Raw genomic sequence first — 23,132 nt, forward strand, 5'->3', positions numbered from 1 at the left:
AAAAAGAACAGCAACTGCCATAAATAGTAGATTGAGTGACAGGTTTGTTGAGAATGAAAAAAAAAATAGCGTCGTCGCACCACTTTAGACCATATGTCTTGACCAGAAACAATTCTTTCTTCTTCTTTTTTGGCCTATAGTAAGATTTTTGTAGAGTCGGCGAAATATTTGTTTCAACGTAACTGACTTTCATTATACGTATTTCACAAACGGAATACTTGAAAATAACGTTTTGCTATCGCATGTACACGTACAGCTAGCTGCCGCAGTAACTTTTACATTTTTTTTCTACGATCAAATTATTTATGTGTTTTTTTGTTTGTTTCACACGTGAGTTACCTTCCGCTGCAGAATTTTTTATAGCAATATATACACATACAGACACACACACACAAACGAGCTGTACATGATAATATGAATGGGTTATTTTTCCACATCATTAATCAGCGAATCTAACCGTTAAATTTACACATACTTGAAAAGTAATGTTTTGTATAATGTTTACAAGTACAATTAGTTTCCATGTTAGTTATCGATGAAGAGTTCGTTACATTGCTATATTCATGTAATTAATGTTATAAAACTGACAAAAATCATCCCACCTGTTCAGATTCTTCCAATTTCGTTTGAACATTTCATCAAAGTTTTTTCTCTCGTCCAACAGCAAGCGTTTTTCTCGGTCCACGATACCTGCGAACTCCTGCAGTACTTCCTTCTGTCCGGTCTGTTCTTTCTCCTTCAGGAAATTATCAACAGACATACGAGCTTTGTGGAGTTTTTCCCGTGTCCGTGTAGCTAAGTTGGCGACCATGTTACCACCGGCGGTGGCTACCGGTCTTTGCCGTGGTTCGGTTGACATCTCTGCCTCCACAGAACAGTTCCTCTCCTCTGCAGCTCTACACCTCGCATCCGTTCTGACTGCAAATATCTCACTAATCGGTGGTTTAAATTTTCCAGTCGCATACAGGTACATGAAATTCGATACGGTTATCAGAAACTAAGATCATAAAGCTATTCAAACTGACGTGCATGTCATAGACAAAATACCATGTCTTCTATAACGTTTAATAGGTTCTATTAGGCGATATGAGCCATACTGTACAATACCTAGTGTAAACTAACTATGTCACGGCGACTCCCTGAGTGAGTGGGCGGGTCACCGTTTTTTCCAAATTTCCTTTCTAAAAGATGAAAAAACATCAACATTTTCATTTGCTGTATCGAATTTTAAGTTATTTTACACAGATAAATCAAAATAAGAACAATTTATCTCAATTTTATGCATATAACTGGCAATCGTCCAATAAACAGAAAATTGGTTCACAGTGACTGAAGTACCACCTGGACAGCGCCCTCTTTTGTGATGATTTGACCCGAAACACACAGGCTGTCAATCAACGTCTAAGAAGAAAAACCTGTGCCATGTAACAAGTTTAGCGCAGTGAGTAGGTCTACACCATTGCAGACAACACCAAACGTGTGTTCTTGTTTGCTGTTACAGGCGTTTAGGACTATATTTTAACAAAGTGCTGAGAGGTAAGTGTTCTTACGTGCGTATGTGACAGATGACCGTGTGCTTCGTTTGTCAATACAGTGCCAAAGTATTAAACTTCTTGAGTTCACCGAAGTGTGAAACTGGTCAAAGATTTAAGACATTATTGTGTGTATTTACTGCAAAAAGAATTTGAACGTTACATGCAAAATGAATAGTTGGACAGAAAGAAAATATCGAATTTGCTCAAAATAAATATTACATACATGCTTCAAATGATTGATTTATAAATTCAAGTCGAATAGTTTTACGTGGCATTTCTACTTTGCTATCATGTTGTCGGTTTCAGTTCCGATTAATTTCAGAAATCAACATTACTTCCCGTAGTATAAACATACTCGCCGGTCACTTAAAATGTAGGCAGTGAATGCAACACTCGTATACATATCCCATAATATAAGTGAATGGAACTCTTCAAATTTGACACAAAAAATTTCATCAAAGCAAGTCAAACGAAATGAACAGTTGTCAAATTCCATTCTTGTAGTTCTGTTACATTTAATACGCTGTCTTAGATATGGGAACATGATGACTCATCAAACAGCACTGGTCGGGTTGTATCCCATAGCAACCAAACAGTCAAAGTAATTTCTATATCAACTAGATTCCTGAACTTCATTTTCGCACTTCTAACGAAATTTCGACGGAAAACTTTCACCCCTTCAATGATAACAGCTTCTGTATGTGACTACTGATATGTTGAAAAGTTGATAAAAATTTACTTCTAATGTGAAATATCGTTAAGGTTTCTGATAGTTTTTACGACCATGTTTTCACATCACATCGGTCGTAGTGGATTGACCGCTTCAGTTTTCATCATAGTTTACATCACATATAAACGTCCCGACTTGTGAGTGTGTGGTTGAGGGGGGGGGGGGGGTTGACCTAAACGAACGATGTACGTTTTGTTGAGCTCGTGCTACAGTGTGCGATCGTCCCTGAAGTGACACGGGTAAATTAGAGACACAATTAAATCTAAAAATTACACTTACACAAATTTCTTAAATGTCATATTTAAGGCCATTAGCGCCTTGGAATCTGTATGAAATATTCGTTTAGTTTGATAAATTTATACATATGCATTTTCTCAACATTCCTGGTGCCACTGACTGCAATTTTTGGAGATACCCAAAAATACTATGACGTCATTGCATAATTTTCTTCGTGTGCTTTAACCGTAGTAATGTTATAGTTGCCAAGGTTACTGGTAACAATTCAAAATATTTCAATAAGTATAATTAATTATTATTCTTCATATGAAATAAAACTTACTACTGAAAAAAATTTCTAATGGCAAATGTGGTAAGAGTGCACTGTATGTTTTAATTTATGAAGATGATATACACATGCGTGATAATATGAATACATAATTCTGCAAATCGCATTCTCGCAAACCAGTAGAGCTGTTATTCTTTCGCGACAAAGCGAAATACCTTTTGACGGTGCCGTAAAAGAGCTGTGGTTTACGACGATGACAAATCTCAAAAATAAATATCCAATTTCGAACAGATATGGGATTTTTTTGACGTTTAAGGTGATCATTTATACGACGATACACTCGTTTGGATATGAATATGATGAAACGTCACAATTGGTGTATTTTCAGTAACTTTTGTCGCCATGAGACGGAATAAACGAGTACCACCACAAGGTGGAAATGAGAAGCCAAACCAGCACTATGCACAACAGGTAAGAAAAAGTTGTGTTCACGAAATAAATTTTCGTTGCCATTTTTTGTTTACATTTTTACACTATCGAGTAGTTATATCATCCTTAAAATGGAAGCCAGACGACTTGAAACAAAACTTCAGTGAGCAACATGTATGTTATTTAGAACTTTGCCGAGCAAGCTGGCGACGATTTGTTTCATTTTTTTCTACATCTCTACTAGGCAACTTCAAGACCAAAAAAAGAGAGAATTGTTTCCGGTCAGGATAGTTTGTCTAAAATGGTGCGACGACGCGATTTTTTTTAAATTCTCAACAAACCTGTCACTCAGTCTACTATTTATGGCAGTTAGTGTTCTTTTTATTTAGTACTTTAGAGCAAGTGTGTATGTGGGACAGATGTCAGTTGCTTGGTCATGATTGGCTCTGTGGTTGTCTTCACTGAAGTAGGGAGGGTTATTTTTGTGTTTCCCCAAGGATCTGCAGACTGCATGGGCTGGACAAACACACACAAAAAGAACGACGCGGGGGGGGGGGGGAGTATTTAAGTCATTTATTTTCATTGGACCTTTTTAACGATTTTTAACGTTTGTGAATGTTTTTCCTGCAACAGTTTAACCTCGCAGAATACGAGCGTCATGAACGAGATTTGGAACAGTATCAAAAGACGGGCTTAGAAGACGTTAAGGCGAGGCTAAGAATGTACAAGGTTGGTATATATATTTCGTCTGCGATGACCTGAGTGACAAGCTAAGAAAGACATTAACCAAACTGATAATTTCACTGAGTATTTGAAGAAAGGTTATCAGATGTTCCTATAAAAATTGCACAGTAGGACAGGGGTGCTTCCAGATTCAAACCGAAAAGTGTCTTGTGAATTACCAACTGAATTATCTGTGTGAGGAGCAATTTATCTGGGTATATTGCTAATTTTATTAAATGTGTAGCTTTCTTCCACATAACTCTAGTCTGTAAGCTATCATAAATTATTCCATGTTACGACGCCCTCATACGTCAGCCAACCTCTTGTCCGTAGGAATCAAGGCCGTTGAGGGCAGAGCGACACGAAGAGTTTACCATAAGTGTAGTAGTAGTTGAAAAGCTTACCAGTAACTTGATAACGCTAAGAGACTAGTTCGCTGTTGGACAACAACAGCAGAGTGAAACATTCGTCGTTTTAAGCACACACTGTAATCACTACATGGTCGTTATTTTAGGAACTATTAAAAGAGTGCCCACGGTCGGCAACGAAGTTTAACAAACATTTCTCGCTTTTAAAGGATGAAAAACAAAGTGAATTCCTTGGCCGTCTGATACAACTAGAACAAGATGAGAGAGAACACAGGACTGGTATGAGGAAAATACTGGTAACACGCATGACAGAGATGAACAAATATCGGTCAGTTTTTCAGGATGGCAGATACCGTGATAAAGGTAAGTGTTTTTCTTCATTTTTTAAAATTCACAATCACAATTGCCATTTGCCGGTTTGTTTTACAATTACTCTCTAAAAAGGAACAGTAATAGGTCCACATCAGGGTCACACTCTTTCGAACGGTAAGACCTACAAGTAGGAGCATTAGATAGTCAGCCGTGACCACCTAAACGATCAACAAGCAGGCAGAGGGACAGACAGGCAGACAGACAGACAGTGATATGACCGACTAAACCATCAACAAGCAGGCAGACAAATAGAGAAACAACAGACAGACAAATAGATATTTAGATAGATAGATAGATAGATAAATAGAGATAGATGGATAGATAGATAGATAGATAGATAGATAGATAGATAAATAGAGATAGATGGATAAATAGAGATAGATAGATAGATAAATAAATAGACAGACAGATAGATAGATAGATAGATAGATAGATAGATAAATAGAGATAGATGGATAAATAGAGATAGATAGATAGATAGATAGATAGATAAATAGACAGACAGACAGACAGACAGACAGATAGATAGATAGACATACATACATACATACATACATACATACATACATACATACATACATACATACATACATACATACATACATACATACATACAGATAGATAGATAGAGAGATAGATAGGCTGGCAGACAGACAGAATATTTGGTCTTCTGAGGTTTAGCAACTGATCAAGGAACCACCTTATAATAAACCCACATGTCATAAATCAGCAACATTGAATAAATGTCTCATTATTTATTCCATTACTAGTCCCTCTACAGATCAAGTTATACTGGTCAATATCTAACGAAGATGTCAAAATTGAAGTAACACCACAGACAACTATCAAAGAACTGTGTCTCTTCGCAGCCACTTACTTCGGCATTCCTGAAAACCAAGACGTAGGTACAATTTCTCAATCTGTCGGTTAAGGGTTGTCGGTGGCCGGGTGGATTTGATTAAATTTCCCACACTGTAAGTAAGAAGAGTGTCATGCAGTTTGACTCTACTCTACTCTACGGGTTTCCCCGGGTACTTCCCTCCTGCATTAACAGCGAACCCTCTTCCTGTTATTGGGCAATGCCTGTAGGATGCTGTATAAATATATAAATCTGAAATCAAATCATTGAGTGCGGAATATATCTCTCCAGTTGAGAGGACGTTAATTCTCACTGGCCATAACTGTGAGGGCGTTAGTTTGGACCGTGTACATCCATACCTGTATTAAATAGAAACTTGTATTGCATTATTCTAGGTCCTGCTGTCCGATGGAAGTGATGCTTTTCTCCACCATTCAATGATCATCATGTCTCTATATTGGTCTGACAGTGGCGACCCCGGTATTCCTACCTTGAAAGTGAGGGCGCCCTCCATTGAAGACAAATTCGGTAAGAAGTCGCATAACTATCATATTATTCACTTTTAAAAAGACAATATTAGAAATGTGAGTCGAGATTTATCCCCAACAAAACAAGAATATTAATACTGCTCAAACTGGCACATATATTTCGTTATTAGATGAATCAGAAACGGAGTGGGAAGAACAACTGAAGAAACTGAAGAGGGACAAAGTTGACAAGTGGGCAGCCTTTAAAGTACGTATCATTGCATGTATATTCATACAAGTAAACAGTCTGATAGCGATATGCCATTGTGTTCCTACTGTGAAGTAGATATTGCCTTGTGAATACATGAATATGGTGGCGTCATGGTGGTACTCTACTTCCTGTCTGTGTGTACCTTGGGGGTATACACAGTATAAGTTACTTGGTTAATCATAGAGCACTTCTGCTTTCGTCGATGATTGAACAATACGAAAAACGTCCCTGATTTACACTTCTACAGAATACCAAAGTGGTAATATGAGGTGATGATACCCCCAATTTGAGCGAGGGCGCTGTATTCACAATTTCTTCTGGAATGGCCTATTTCGTCTGCGGCGAAGCCAGATATATAATGAGTGGTACTGTTGCCCTCTCCATCCCCATGTTACACATTGCACTTTTTTATTTCCCACCCTTAATAAGAATTGTCTTTTGTCTTTCAACTTCCATGGTGTTTGGATAGAAGAAAACACGTAAATCCAGTGTCATACGATTCGATGACATTCCCTGGCCTCATTGGGTGACAAGCGACCTCAACAAGCTCTGTAACCAATCAGAAGCTCGAAATCCTTCGACGCCCTCTCACGTGGCTGAATTGACCAATCACATTCTTGAATGTCTGTGGTCAGATTCATTTGAGGAGAAGCAATCGCAATACTTGAAACTTATTGACACTTGGAGATTGGATTATTTCTTCAGCAACTATGGAAACACGATGAACACAAATGATGTCATCTACGTGAAGTGCCGACTTGGTAGAATTGTGAATGACGTTCAGAGTGCATGGGACTACATAGCAAGCAAACGTTAACGATTTGGGTTACATGTAAAGACCCTGGATTAGGGTGTAAAATAGTCATATGGCAGACCTCAGACCACCAAAACGTCGCATAACCGACTTTAAAAAAGGCATACATTGGTGTTCCTTTATCTAATATAATTATGCACATGCGCATGCTATAAAGTTTTTAGCGTTCATGGGTGAATTTTAGTTTAGATTTATCCCAATAAAAGCAAGATGGTCTGAGGGCAGACCATAAAAAGGTAGGACCAAAACAAAAGAGTAACTCCATGTTATCGTTAATGCTCAAGTAATGTCACATGTATAACCTGGAATTGCATCTCTGCCCGCAAAATGATCGAACACTACGCTTTTATTATTCAATGATGGTGGTATTAGTTACAAATATAGTTACTAACCGGTGTAGCAAACACTTAGCTTGTTTGCGTAAACAACCCTGGTGGTAGTTATCCTGGAAAAATTCGTAAATACGTAATAACGCATTTTTTTGTGTTACGATCATCCTCTAATAGAAAATATAAGCGACCGTGAGTGGCATAATGAATATTGTCATCACTATTAATACCCGCGTGGTGTTAGGACGCCACAAAGGGAGACATTGTAGTTATTATCGCCATAGATAGAAAACAAAAGATATTGTTAACGAGACAATATGTAAAGTAATGGTGTCGAGGAAACTTGTTCAGACACGAGAAAGAGTAAGGCCAATTCCTTACTGCAGTCGGCAATACTGATACGATGGGCTGAAAGAAAGTGAACATATACACCGTAAGTGTAGGTTATATGGTGTGGTATACTCTTTCGGAGGATGTGGTGGCCCTGAAAAGGGCCGTTTTGTATGGGTTGACAGCGAAAGGTTTACTTTTTCGCTATCTTCTTTGCTTTAGGCTTCTTGGGTTTAGAAGCCTTCTTAGCAATTTTCTTGATGGCGGGCTTCTTTGGCGTTGCTTTTTTAGACTTCACTGCCTTCTTCGGGGTCTTCTTCTTATCACCAGCCTTCTTTGTAGCAGACTTCTTAGGTGTCTTCTTTACCTTCTTGGGTGTTTTCTTGTCCGTTACTTTCTTAACGACCTTCTTCTTAGGAGCAGCCTTCTTCGTAGCTGGTTTCTTCTTGGGTTTCTCTGGTAGTTTACCGACTCTGAGGCGACCAGTCACGCCCGTGGCTGTAGAACCTTTAGGACGGACCAATAAACCGGACTCAGTACCAGCTTTGAGAGCACGACGGAGACTAGACGTGAGATGAGAAGCACTGACGGTAGGATAGTGTGACAGAATATAACCTTTGATAGCTTGGACGGAACTACCCTTCTTGTCCTTCAGAGCCTTGATAGCTTCTACCACCATATCCAATGTCTTGGGATGAGTAGGAACAGCCTTGGTTTTCTTTACTGGAGAAGATGCAGCCATGTTGAAGAGTTTACGAATTGTATTAACTGTAGAGTAATCAGAATGCGAATGACAACTCTCAGAAAACAACGTCTTTTATCTACCTTTCGCGAACGTCGGAGAAAACAATGGTGTGAACTAGTGAACCAAAGGGCCCTCGGCCATTTTGCTGCCAAACTTGTGTTTGTGTACCTCGATTTAGTTGATTTTTGAGCACTAAATCTTGTAGGTTTAGTAAATATTAAACATTATATATCAAGAAGATTACCCCAACTACATGTTAGCAAGATTTGATAATGTTGTAACAATTCCTTGGCGGAAATTGACGTACTTTTTGCGTAGAGTAGATGCCTAACACCCTGACTTAATTGTATTCTAGGGTAAAATATTCCCGCTCTATGTACTTTGTAGAAACATGACAAATTACTGCTAATTCCAACATGTCACAAATTTTTGTTTTAAATCCAAGTTTTAGTTTGTGTAACTATTTTGATTGCTAAATTTTGTAATTTCATTATGTTTTTCATTTTAGAGTCCATCCTCTGTCAAGATTCATTTTTTTCCTATTAAATATTGTATTTAACATGTAACTATTTTCTAGCAATTGTCTATGTATGTAGTAGAGTTTACAGCCCTTCCTGATGAGTAGGTAGTTTGGAGTAGACGAGATGTCAAGTTCAGTGAGACCGGCCCCAGTGCATTTAGTAAATGTATATACTATGTATATACTATATTGATGTACATAATATTTGTATGTATGTATGTATGTATGTATGTATGTATGTATGTATGTATGTATGTATGTATGTATGTATGTATGTATGTATGTATGTATGTATGTATGTATGTATGTATGTATGTATGTATGTATGTATGTATGTATGTATGTATGTATGTGTGTGTATGTATGTATGATGTATGCATGTATGTATGTATGTATGTATGTATGTATGTATGTATGTATGTATGTATGTGTGTGTATGTATGATGTATGCATGTATGTATGTATGTATGTATGTATGTATGTATGTATGTATGTGTGTGTATATGTATGTATGTATGTATGTATGTATGTATGTATGTATGTATGTATGTATGTATGTATGTATGTATGTATGTATGTATGTATGTATGTCTCAGTCTGCCTGTGTACATGTGTGTACCTGTGTCTATGTGACCACTATCCAACCCCGTGTGTCTTTCATATGTATGAAAGGCGTCTTAAAATGTGGCTAGAATATCATAAGTTCCTTTAGAATGCGTTTAAAACCCAGGAAAATATACTTTTGCGGCTTTCAATCACGCGTCTTAAAAAAAAGATCTAAAAGGAGAAGTGAACGTGGATTTTTTAGCATTTGATATTTCCTTATTAATTTCATCCGTATTGTTTTACCAAAAGAAGGATGTGGTTGAAACTCTATACCTTCATTTTTTGTGTTTACAATAAACTTTGGCTTGCAGTGTGATCTACAGGAAATTGAATTTATTAATCATTTGGATGTTGCAACCAAAACGACGATATCGTCTGCACACTGCAGTCCCTGGATCATACCTACCTTTCCCTACTACAGACTGTTTTAGAAACGTACCTTCTCCTACCACATAAAGGGTTACCATTGCGTCTGGCAAATTTGCAAACATGAATGGTGTTGGCCCGACTACTTCTACTTCCCAGACTCAGAAGCTTATTATCCCCGAGCACGAAGAAGAAACGCGAGTCAACCACGACTCACCGTTGTCTGTGCCAACGGCTTGCTGGGTCCTGATGACAGTGGCTGTTGCGGTGACAGTGGCGTCCGTACCGTGTTACTTACAACTAAAGAACTATGGCTGTGGTGTGAAAGACTTTGGTAGAAGGCTGGAGAAACTGGAAAACGGTATTGCGATGGTACAGGTATTGATTTTGGTGTCACCTCATTCCGTTTAAAGTTTCGATAGAAATGTATTTTTCGAGATCACCCTTCTCTCTTTTGTCAACATCTAATGAATACGTACAGTGAATGTATTGGTGGATTGATGGAAAATGTATGAATGGATGGATGGATAGTCGGTAGATAGAAGGGTAGGCAAGACAGACAGACCGGTGGGTGGGTGGGTGGATGGATGGATGGATGGATGAATGAATGAATGGATGGATGGATGGATGGATGGATGGATAGATAGATAAATAAATAGACATATAAAGTTAGTGGAGGGAGGGAGGAAGACAGACAGACAGGCAGACAGACAGACAGACAGACAGACAGACAGACAGACAGACAGTTTGAAAATAAATGAGTAAATTATTTTCAGATATAAAGGTTCATATTTACAGGGAATACATTTTACATTTTTATGAGAACAACAACTCTCAAATTACTCGGAAACGCCAGCTACACAAGGAAGTGAAATAATCGTTAAGAGTTCCTGCCAAATAAATGTTAGCGAAAGATTTATGAAATATGGAAATAAGATATAGAAAGAAAAATTAGATTAATATGTACTCATCTATTAAATTGGCATAAACTGCTGCTCTTACTCAGGTGAAAATGTTTACATAAAACATCATTAAAGGGATACAAAGTGAGTTTATATACTTTGGGTGTATTTTTTGCTGCTCATTACATGTACTGTATAAAGGCATTGACAATGTCTATGTACCGAAGCGTACTTAACCATCACTTGCAATTTACTGAATTCAAAGCAGGTATTAAAATATAAATGCTAAACGGTCCAATGACGTAATTTTTTATGCTTATGAAAAATGCCGATGGAATCCTCAGTATGAAATCAACAGTTCTAACATTGCCAAAAATACACTATTTTCAATTATGTAAAAGTTTATCAGCTCAGTTTGTGTCAACTTACTTTATTTTAGTATATAACATACACAGGCTCAGTTTGTAAAGTCTTTACTCCAGTGCAAATGCAATGTAATGAGTTGCAGACACGGACTTGGACTTTGATGTTTCACATTGTTTTTTTTTTAAAGTATAAAAACATAGTAAAAGTTTATGAAAATAAATACATTTCTCAACCATATAGCCACTTTAATTGGTGTCCAAGATCTTGCATGCAGTTATAATGAAACAAGTGGTGCTTACAGATTTTTTGACAAAATTGTATACATTCATGAAAAAATCTTTGAGAATATTATTTGTGACCCATTTTCGTCGACTTATTTTCTGAAATCTTATCACAGCGAAACCAGTCTGAGGGACAGGATGTTGACACGGAAGATACGACACGTGATATCATCATAGATGATGAAGAGTCACCTTTGACCTCAGACATCCTTCAGAGAGAAATAAGAGATGTCAAAGCAGATCGATGTAAGTAGACACGGTTTCCGGTCAAATTTATATAAATGTATTTGGAAATTTTATTCATGAATTTTTTTTACGAGGGGTCATTCTTGGTCAAAAGTCATTTTTGATCGAATTGTTGACCTGGAACACAAAAAAGGACATTGTCTCTGCCTGGAATCCTTTCTCTGTTAAAGAACCTAGGACCCATGTTACAAACAAACAAACAAACAAACAAACAAACAAACAAACAAACAAACAAACAAACAAAGTATGAAACAAACAAACGAACGCATGAACAGACGAACAGACAGACAGACAGACAGACAGACAGACAGATATATATACAGACAGACAGACAGACAGACAAAACCAAACACACTAACAAACGAACAAACAATCAAATGAACAAAAAACAAACAAACAAACGAACCAACCAACGCACGAATAGACAAACAGACACGAAACAAAAAAATCCCCAAATAAACAAACAAGCAAACAAACAAACAAACAAACAAACAAATAAATAAATAAATAAACAAACATACAGATTGCCTTGGAATTTGAATGCCCTTGTATATAGAAACATAGTAATATAATTTAGTATACAGGCTGATATATACAAGTATATAGACTTGAAGTTATAGATAGTTATTCATGCATTTATGATACATGTATTTTCATTTACTAACACGTATTATGTTTGTTTGTATACATATTCGTTTTTGTTTGTTTGTTTGTTTGTTTGTTTGTTTATTTGTAACACGGATTCTGAGCTCCCTCTGATTACTGTAATGTTCTGCCGTATACTTAGCACAACTTTTATTGTTTTACCAGTTGAACGTTACTTCGGACCACGGGGGTCATATGGTAGAGATGGCAGAGAGGGTATCAGAGGTCGTGATGGACGAGATGGGGCACCAGGATTGCCTGGTGTACCAGGAACTGCCGGTGCCTCAGGACCAATCGGACCTAGAGTAAGAGAACATATAACTGCTATTGTAACAGATTGTTAGCTGACAAAACTTAGGAAACAAAAGTAGCAACAACAACAACAACAACAACAACAACAACAACAACAACAACAACAACGACGACGACGACGACGACGACGACGACGACGACGACGAAAGCAACATCGACCCCAGACGAAGCAACAATAGTAGAAATAACAACAAACAAACAAATAACGAAACAAAAAACCCAAAAATAACAACAAAGGAAGCAACAAGAACAGAAACATTAACAGACAAATAAACAAAATAACAACAAAATAATAAATGAACAAAACAACATTAAAATAATCTTATCCATATGAATACCATGTTTTCACCGCGTACAGGGTGAGTATATTATCATAGCATAATCCTGAAAAATATGGTATAAATATAACCATGGTAACGTATTACCCCCAAAAACTTTCGTGTCTTTCATTATAAGGGTGACCCTGGTGAGAGAGGCGTGAAAGGGTCACCTGGTTTACCAGGTTCAAAAGGAGATACCGGACTACCTGGACTGAAAGGATTGAGAGGCGACTTTGGAGAGTGTTGCTACGACCAATCACTGGGAAGAGATGACATGGGGTACTTTACAACGGTTCATGGTATTTAAATGTTAATAATTTATTTGACGGTGATAAAAATATTATACAGAGTCAATTAATTCGTTGCAACACACAATAGGTATACAATGATTTAATGTTTATGTGGTGTGGTAATTGGCCAGAAGTTAAGACAAAATCAGACGGTAAAGTGCCAGTGTACTGTGGAGTGTGAGATTCATCGTGTCGCTCGCCCTCACCGGCCAGCCTGTTTCTATTGACCGATGTGTGAGGGCGACCTGTAACGGCGTACCTAGGCGTACCTGAGACTAGTGTCAGTGATACCATACTAACTATAAGGTTAGAAATGTGTTCATTTATATAGATAGGAGTAGAGGAATGGACATCTATATATGTCAGAGTGAACAGGAGACGAGAAGTTATTTTATGCATATTCAATAAGCCAGGGAAAGAAAGTAGACAACAGAAAAACCGGGTTTTATCCCCCCCCCCTCCCATCAATCACATGATCGCTACTCCCTATGTCTAGACCAGTGATTTCGATTCAGTGACAAGGTTTAAGCACAGCTACATTTACATACAAATACAGCACGTTGCAAATTACGGTTCACTCGCTCCGTTTGATACAACCCTGCAGATAAGAAACTGCTGATATGCTATGATGTTAAAGATTGAATTAATTTCTTGTTACATTTGTGTCTGAATGAAGTGAACTATGACCTGCCAACATACAGACATCAAAACATTGGCGCCGGCGTGTCTGCATCTATAGTCGCAGTATGAGTAATTTGTGTGATTTTATTCAGACTAAATGTAGCAAGAAATTGCGATCTTGTTATCTTGTAGTATAGAATGTGCAGTTTCTTAATGACTTCTGTGTGGTTGTATCAAACACAGCCAGCGAACAGTAATCTGCAATGCGCTGTGTAAGATCGACTCAGACTGAATGGGTTCTATTTTGTAAATAAACAAATATACTGTTGTCATGGCGCTGTCACCTGTGTACATCAGTTTTAGGTGTATGTGGCAGTGTCACTGTTTTAGGTGCAGGTACAAATTGTAAATATTTATTTTATGGTCTTTTTCTTTTTCATGATTTTAAAAGAGGCCTCCTATGATGCAAACATAAACGATGACACTCAAGGAAGAAACACGCCCTCATCGTCGTCGTCATCATCATCATCATCATCATCTTCGTCGTCGTCGTCGTCGTCATCATCATCATCATCATCTTCTGAGTCGTCAAGTGAACGCCTAACGACTGGCAGCGTGTACACTCGTTGGGGGCGCACTACTTGTCCGACTACAGGTGCGGAACTGGTCTACGAAGGTAAGAGCTGTTGTCACACGGTGCAAAATTTGGCGAGTTTCAAATATTGAGTAAGATGAAGTTAAAACATTATTTCTCGGTTCTTTTGACTTAGTCTGCACCTTGCACTGGACCCACATTATCACATTTTGACCTCACACTTGCTCAACACTTGCACCACCACCACCACCACCACCACCACCACCACCACCATCATCACCATCACCACCACCACCACCACCACCACCACCATCATCATCATCATCATCATCATCATCATCATCTCCCCCAGCAGCAACGTCGTCCTTGTCATCATCATTATGATCATACTTTTTCTTTTTTCTTCTCAGGTCTGGCTGCTGGATCGCACTATTCTCATAAAGGGGGCTCAGCTAGCTATATATGTCTACCCAATGATCCTGAGTGGGGCAATTACAATGATGCGTGGAATTCCAATTCTTACATATATGGAGCAGAATATGAAGTCAGTAGCTTCGACCCATTCTCACATGATAATGCAGACGGCGGTCCACTCCACGACCACGATGTACCATGTGCGTTATGTCGAGTCCCAACACGTGGTGCGAAACTGATGATACCCGCCAAGACCGAATGCCCGGAGGATTGGACCAAGGAGTACATTGGATATTTGGTAGCCGGCCACTATGGGCATAATGGTCGATATATGTTTGAATGCATGGATGAAGCCCCAGAAGTCAGAATAGGCTCCAGACCCAACAGTGATGGGGCAATGTTTTATGTTGCTGAGGGAAATTGTGGGTCGTTACCATGTCCTCCGTATGTGAGTGGGAGAGAGTTGACCTGTGTTGTCTGTACCATCTAGTCATCAACTGAGGGGAGCACACGATAAGGACTATCTAGCGTACTGAATACTATAGACGTCCGTACCCTGGTATATACTATAGCAACATGTCTATTGAACATGGAAATAAAGATAGAAAGTGTATAAATTTGCATGTATCATTTAATCATAGAGTTAGAGGAGCCTCTGATGACAAAATAGTACAACTTGTAACACTCAAGTAAAGCATTTGCATGATATGACTGGTAATCGAGCTCCTGGTTTACTGATATAGGTGCAAACTAAATCTATTATTCTTCAATGTGGTAGATTACACAAATGGGTGATAACGGTTCCTCTATTGTGTGATTCTAATCACCCTGTGATCAAGATAGTGTAAGCATTGGAAGTACTAAAACAGTTCACTGCAAGTTCATGGAACTCTGTCAATAAAACTCTACAAAGTCTCCCTACTGAGACTTTAATTAAACCAACATCCATGCAATAGCTTATCACTGTTGTATCAACATGTTGTGACAATAGTGTTAGTTTGTGTCTAGTTTATTATTTTTAGTTTGTGTCTAGCTTTTCATGTTTTGACATTGTAATAAATAGTTGTTGCTACATAACCAAATGTTCTCATTACCATTGAGTCATGTTTCATCTGTTCAGGTTCGGGGGCTAAAAATTCAAAATTGGAATTACAACTTACAAGGTAACTATTTTTAAAGCCATGTGGAGAGACTGCTTATCAGGTGATATGTTGACCATCCATCGTATCACAATATAATCAAGACACTTTTTGTTAGTTTAAATTTATTTCCTGTGTAACTTTAAAGTACTAGTATTATTTTTTGGGCACACACGGAGGTACACATTTGACCGTTGGTGGCGCTCTACTGTACACCTCTTGTTGTTTACATGAAGCGTATTGTAAAGAGCACCCCCAACATTTTTGGAACAAAGTAATCGGATGAATAAAGCAACTCTACATTCAACAACTATGTGTAGTGGAATTCATTGAAGTGTGGCTGGATATATATTTGTGTCATTTACAGCTGTTCATCTTTGCTACTACATCAAATTCTGGGTACATGCCGTGGCACCTTAGTTTGGAGGATCAAAATAGAAGGTGGTCAACATATTCTCACACACAGCACTGCAATGCATGAATGCACTGAACAGTCATGGTGGTGATCAAGACATCGAATGATTGTTACTTTTTTTTGATGCACCTAGGTGGTCAAATTCTGGTAACGTAATTCTTGCATATCATTAGTCTCGTTTACCCAGACTCCCGTCATTGGGGTTACATCTGCCTGCCCCCCAACAAGAGTCTGGGTAACCGAGACTGGCATCTCATACAATTTTCACTACACTCACAACCTAAACTAATGCCTTATCACATGACAGGCCTGAAAAATTCGTTGTTATGGTAACTCTACGACACACTACTGCACATCTTATGATGCAAACGAATGCCTTTCACACCATCACTAATTCAAATGCTGTAGTCTCTTTGGTTTGGTAGTAAGTTGCACACATACCATCTTCGACTATCTCCAACAATAAAACAAAAACACATTGATTTCTCAGAATATTTTTTATTGAATTAATTATAATAATATGAATAATACATTATAGTACCATAAATAACACTTACAAAATACCTATTTCTCTCAGACCACTTAAATCACTCTATCCCCCTAAATGTCTTTACCTTGGTGTTGACACTTGAATTTGAAGCAAAACATTTCATGCAATCTTGGGGGATGTCGTCAGAGTTCAAATCTTTGCTATTAAGTCATAAAATCCTGATATTTATTTGTTTTATAAATTGACTGTTTACAATCACTTTTCACCTGTACAAAGACTTTTCTCAGTTGTATCAATCAAAAAAAGAAAGAAAAAAAAGAGACCGCTGTGATCAACAGTTTGACAGGATCCGATTTCTATCTAAATGAATGTTCTCGCGCTAATATAACGAGTCATGGCAAATTAAAGTAGCATGGCGGTGCCATAAAATAGGCGTTAAGCTATCGAATGATAGTTGATGTTTTTGTATGACCCAAAAAGTGTGTCATACACAGCAAAAAAAAAACTCGAAAAAAAAACAAGGCTTCGTAGAAGACACAGACCCCCCCCCCCCCCTTCAACAACACTGATGTTACAATAGGAGGCAGTTTCATGTCACTTCTTAGATTTATTTCAGCTTAATGTATAGTGTATCTTATTTCTTCCCTCGGTTAAACTGTATAAATAGACGACTAAACAAACCTATAGGCAGTAAAGCAACCCCTGATTGGCTGAAGTATCTGACTCTCAAAAGAAAACAACCAATCAGGGTGAAGAAAGCTCCATATCCTACTTATATGAATCTTCCTTATTGGCCAAAATATCATTGAACTATATGAACAGACCAATGAGATGGGTCGTTTCAAAGCATATGGCCATCCTTTGCTAAAATATAAACTATATATAAACTTACAAAAATAGGTATCTGAACATTTCAAACAGACTTAGCATCAACAAATATACACCACTGAAAGCAAACTACAATTCTCCCCTAGAAAATAATGATCCAGTCTCAATATGTTAGCATAACAAAGGGTTACATTGTTACTTAAATGGGAGTTTTCCATTTATGCGAGTTCGTAGGGTGGAACAGCTTACACTGTAGCGGTCTGAGGAGAACATAACTACACAGGTAAATTTTGAATAAGCTATAAAATTGCACCCAAATATATTTGGTCAAGTTCTATTTGTTGACGTCAGTGAACATATTGTCATAAAAATTTTTCTTTTACATGTACAATCATTACTATTTGGTAGTAAGTTAGTCCAATTTTGGATTTGTTAGGTAGTTGTATCGGCATTTTCAAAAAACTTTTACACATGAGAGGTATTGCCAGGATGTCAAAATTGCAACAGTGAAATAACCTGTATTCAAAATTTGGACAGAGATACAGAGCAACGCCTAGTTTGTACAAGATATGGATACAATGCCAGTCCGTACAAATTACAGAGATGATGTCAGTTCATACAAGTTACGGAGACGACGCCAGTCTATACAAGTTACAGAAACGACGTCAGTCCATACAAGATAGGGACAATGCCAGTCTGTTCAAGAAACAGAGACCTCTCCGTACATGATACAGATACAAAGTCAGTCTGTATACGTAACAGAGACAGTATCAGTCCGTACAAACGTTCTTCACCAAATACTACATCTTTCTAATCATCTATTGTTATCACATCAGCTGTTTTAGACTTGGGTTTATCTTCACCTGCATCAGAGCTACCTGTGAAGGTACAAGGTACGTTTATGTTCATTATTTTAAATGAATTTGTCTTCTATTTTCTACTTGTTACTTTATTTTGTTAGATCAATAAAATATTGGACTGTTTGGGTCATGGCTGTAAAAAGGATAGACTGAAAATGTTGTTGTTGTGTACACTCCTGTTGTCATGTTGTCACAGTGCTTTACTTATGGCTACAGGGGTGCAAACTACCACAAATCTTTAGTCTTTATAAATGGCTGCCCTAATATTTTTAAATGCACCTTGTAATGAGTTGGGAACACTGAGTACAATATACATGTGATGAAGCCAACCTATTACCCATTACCTATTGACTTTGACACAAAGTTCAAGGTCAAATGGTACTCATTTACTTGACCTTGACACAAGGTTCAAGGTTAGATGGTACTCATTTACTTGACCTTGACACAAGGTTCAAGGTTAGATGGTACTCATTTACTTGATCTTAGACATGTGTCTAGGGCAAATGGTACTCATTTACTTGACTTTAGACATGTGTCTAGAGCAAATGGTACTCATTTACTTGACCTTTAGACATGTGTCTAGAGCAAATGGTACTCATTTACTTGACCTTTAGACATGTGTCTAGAGCAAATGGTACTCATTTACTTGACCTTGACACAAGGTTCAAGGTTAGATGGTACTCATTTACTTGATCTTAGACATGTGTCTAGAGCAAATGGTACTCATTTACTTGACCTTTAGACATGTGTCTAGAGCAAATGGTACTCATTTACTTGACCTTGACACAAGGTTCAAAGTCAAACGGTACTCAATTTGCTTGACCTTGGCACTAGTTTCAAGATCAAATGGTGCTCAATTTATTGGACCTAGACATATGTGTCAAGGTCAAATGGTGCTGTTCTATTCATACATTAAAAGACCTTAACATGTGTCAAGGTCAAATGCTCAATTTACTTGACCTACACACATGTCAAGGTCAGATGGTGCTGCTGTATATAGTTCTACAGTTCTAATACCATGGAGTGAGTGCATTTAGACCAGATATTCAAATGTTTTACGTGAAAGGGGGGTTTTCAAGATGATTTGCCACTAAGGGTGTGAAATATATTCTATGCACGCTGAAGTATGGGAACCATCTGATGGCTTTTGGCATAAGATAGCAGTGTTTTATCATATTGTTTCACAGTGTCTCATGCTAATCAGAGAGCAATATCTACTCACTGTCTATTGAAAAGAATATTGCAACAACATCCTATGTGGCAAACTATTGTGAAATGTCCCCAATTACAGAGGATGTACCACAAGCATGCTGTTTTGACGACACGAGGATTCAAGTTCAGTGAGATCAAAACTGTATGCTCATGGTGACTACTCTGTACATATCCCTTAACAGTTGTGGTCTTTAGATTATACATTATATTATTATGGCCTGCAGAAACAAGTGGCAAGGTGGCATGCATTGAATAGTATGTGTAATAACAGAGTACAAAACCATTCACTTTAACTTATAGTAGAGACGTAGACACATTGTCAAATTTATGGTCTTGACCAGCGTATTTAGCCCAGTTTGTCAATTTGTTTGTTGTTAACTTGGATCAAAAGTCACAAGTTGTGGTTTCTGCTAACTTGCATAAAAAGTCATGAGTTGTGAGTTTTGTAAACTTGGATCAAGAATGACTGTCACATGTTGTACTTGTATTTTGTTAACTTGGGTTAAGACTCACATGTCTGTCAACATGTTAACTAGTAAACTTGGATCACGAATTGGCAGGCAATTTTTTGGTTGGTAGAAAGGGATTGGCAAAACACTGATTTTCTCAGTAGTGGCCAAATCAGCAATCATGGGCGATCTGAAAGTATGGTACTATGAGTAACTACTGAATCACATTTTTTTACATTTTTAACAAAGTTAGCAACAGGGGTTTATGACTTGAAGCGGGCAGACAGACTGGTTCAAGGTCAAGGTCACAGAATTTGACAGTATAGAGAGTTCAAAGGCAACCATTTGCATTTAAATACCGTAAGCATTGCATGACATCATCAGTTGGCGCTGACAGACATTCAAACATTGACGTCTCTTCTTAAATTGCTTTCTGCAGGCATCACAAGAAAATAAAACAAAGTAAGGCCATGGCAGAGAAAAGAATACAGTTCACACTCCAGACTCCATGATGCATTGGAAATGTAACTACTATCACCTCATGACGTCATCAGTGTGTTTGCTAAGGTCTGGGAACCTTTGTAACAGAGGAGGGTAATCAGGTAAAATTTGCAAAGTTTTCCATATCATGTACCATAAATTTCTGTGAGGAACCCCAGTAAAATACTTGTAGAACCCGGCTAGATTTTACATGCTTACCACCCTTAACAAAAACACCACTTACATAGTTGGTTAATGGCTGCCATGACAATGGTTAGCTAAACTACCAATTTCGAACTAGTTCGAACAAATTTATGTTTGGGTTCATATAACTATGGCCCATAAAACCTTCCTTGTTCTAGTTCACAAAATGTACAGCTTGTGTACAGGGGACTAAATATTCAAGTATTCTTGTGATAATGTGATGGGAGCAGTGGGCTTGTGGGATGTGGAGGGGGATGTATCGAGGGGGAGGGAGAAAAGGGGGAGGGAGAAGAGGGGATGAGGGGGATGGGGAGTTTTAACAAGAATATAGAACAAACTAATACCAGGGGTTTTGTTTCAGGTGGTTTTTATGTTCCCCAGACATGACAAAATTCCCCAAAATCTTGATCAGGTTCACAAAACGTAAACCATATTGGAAATTATCAATGTTACAAAATATCTGATATTTTAATACCAGGTTCTAAGGCCATCACATAAACACTGAACACACTTAATGTCCCATAATTGACTATTTATGTACTGCATCATGGAGCGTGGACATAATCTGTACTCGTAAACATGTGATGCATGATGATAGGTCATAGGTCATGACCTCAAGGTCAGCTCTACGCCAGTAAGTCCATACATGCCAAACCGAAAGCATTGCTTCAAGGTTTCCCATGCATAACCTGAGAGTCTGTAGAACATTCAACATTCAAAGTTTCACGTCAAAGTGTTGTCCAGTAACTACAGCGGAAAAAAGATCATATAAATAATGATAAAATTGTTTGGGTCCTTTTCCATTTATACACTTTCAGTGTCCTCCAGAGAATTTTTTTCCAACAAGAGCGCCCCCAAGAGTTTTTGCACAAGAGGGCTAAAATACCAGTTACACCCTCTGATATTGTTATTGGAAAGATAATATTTCGGATTTTTTGTCAGTTTTATTTTTAGCATAAATGTACGCATTTTTGGAAGTGATATTCATTTAAACAAGAGGGTGTCGAAATTACAAGAGGGTTTAACGTCCTCATTGCCTCTTTCGGGGAGAACACTTATCACAGTTTCGAGAAATGATGGAGGGTTTTAAGTATTAACTACCAGATATATATATTTTGTCCAGGACTTGTACATTATTTAGTGCACAAATACATAAAGTGAATACAAGATGTTACACTACAACCATTGCTGCTCCGAATTCCTGTTTATTCCACACTGAATATTCATGAGTCTAAAATGCCTATTCCCTTCTGTGTAAACCATCCCTCATGAATATTCAGTGTTCAACCATTGAATACATTATTTCTGTTGACTCCCATGATGCAATAGCCCATAGGAAAGAACCCCTATGATGTTAAGAGATCAACTTAATGTTTCTCTGAAATCGCAAGTAATTGTAGGTGATGTAAAATCATGAAATGACTCTCCAGAATCAATTTAATAGTTTATGAAAATGTCTGTTTCCTGGAGTGGAATTCCTGTTCAAGAGCTGCAATGGTTGTAAGTTTTGTGATACAAGAACGAGATAGGTTTACTGTTGTATATATTTTGGAGTACAGAAAACACAAAAGATCATAACGATTACATACAATACAAATGAGGTTTGCAGATTAGCATTTCTGTCTTTTTAACTGCCATAAACTCAGTAAATTTAATGTTCTATTCTTCAAAAAAAAATTTATAAGAAAAAAATGCTTTCATTTCCCTTGTACCTATACCCATACATGTTCTAGAAACTGTGTTGTGAACCCCTGCCCCTGTATATACACCCCCACCCTCCCCCATCCCCCCCATACAAACATATCATCCTACACATTGAAACAATATTCTGGAAACATATCCTTACACAGCTGATCCCCCCCCCCACCAGACACAAAATCAAAATCTACCCACCCATCAACAACACATCACTCTGTATGTTTGAAACACAGTACATATAGCTGAACTCCTCCACAAAATCCTCCCACCTCTCTCACACATGTCCAACCACAACAACTTACGCACACACATATCATACATTCAATATATTAAAATGGCTATTCTGATTACAACATGGGAGTAGATCAGATCAAAGCACAGAATGACCAAGTCTGG

General features: G+C 37.8%; 3 protein-coding genes across 4 annotated transcripts in view; 1 reads left to right on the plus strand and 2 right to left on the minus strand.

Moving 5' to 3' along the window:
- Positions 1–7,925: 7,925 nt before the first annotated feature.
- On the minus strand, positions 7,926–8,474 carry LOC144451650 (sperm-specific protein PHI-2B-like). The gene has a single exon (XM_078142544.1). It carries the CDS (start codon positions 8,472–8,474, stop codon positions 7,926–7,928), a length of 549 nt encoding a protein of 182 aa, XP_077998670.1.
- A 1,491-nt stretch (positions 8,475–9,965) lies between these two features.
- Positions 9,966–16,392, plus strand: LOC144451349 (uncharacterized). The gene is made up of 6 exons (XM_078142160.1): positions 9,966–10,347; positions 11,635–11,764; positions 12,575–12,714; positions 13,178–13,340; positions 14,404–14,628; positions 14,958–16,392. The coding sequence occupies exons 1-6, from the start codon at positions 10,093–10,095 to the stop codon at positions 15,449–15,451; spliced, it is 1,407 nt and encodes a 468-aa protein (XP_077998286.1). The 5' UTR covers positions 9,966–10,092; the 3' UTR covers positions 15,452–16,392.
- Positions 16,393–17,041: 649 nt separating this feature from the next.
- LOC144451624 (chromodomain-helicase-DNA-binding protein 4-like) overlaps positions 17,042–23,132 on the minus strand; it is a 48,589-nt gene continuing 42,498 nt past the window's right edge. For both annotated transcript variants that reach the window (XM_078142518.1, XM_078142517.1), the window contains one exon: positions 17,042–18,707. In XM_078142518.1, the coding sequence (XP_077998644.1) occupies positions 18,644–18,707 (64 nt within the window). In that variant the 3' untranslated portion in view covers positions 17,042–18,643. The remainder of the gene's footprint in view (positions 18,708–23,132) is intronic.

This window comes from Glandiceps talaboti, chromosome 21 (genome assembly GCF_964340395.1).
Source record: "Glandiceps talaboti chromosome 21, keGlaTala1.1, whole genome shotgun sequence".
In the NCBI taxonomy this organism is placed as follows: domain Eukaryota; kingdom Metazoa; phylum Hemichordata; class Enteropneusta; family Spengelidae; genus Glandiceps; species Glandiceps talaboti.

Bases quoted from the DNA above. Each gene is read 5' to 3' on its own strand.
- LOC144451650 (XM_078142544.1), bottom strand. From the start codon at position 8,474: ATGGCTGCATCTTCTCCAGTAAAGAAAACCAAGGCTGTTCCTACTCAT.
- LOC144451349 (XM_078142160.1), top strand. From the start codon at position 10,093: ATGAATGGTGTTGGCCCGACTACTTCTACTTCCCAGACTCAGAAGCTT. The intron at 11,765-12,574 runs GTAAGTAGACAC...TTGTTTTACCAG, and splicing joins AGATGTCAAAGCAGATCGAT to TTGAACGTTACTTCGGACCA. The intron at 14,629-14,957 runs GTAAGAGCTGTT...TTTTCTTCTCAG, and splicing joins TGCGGAACTGGTCTACGAAG to GTCTGGCTGCTGGATCGCAC.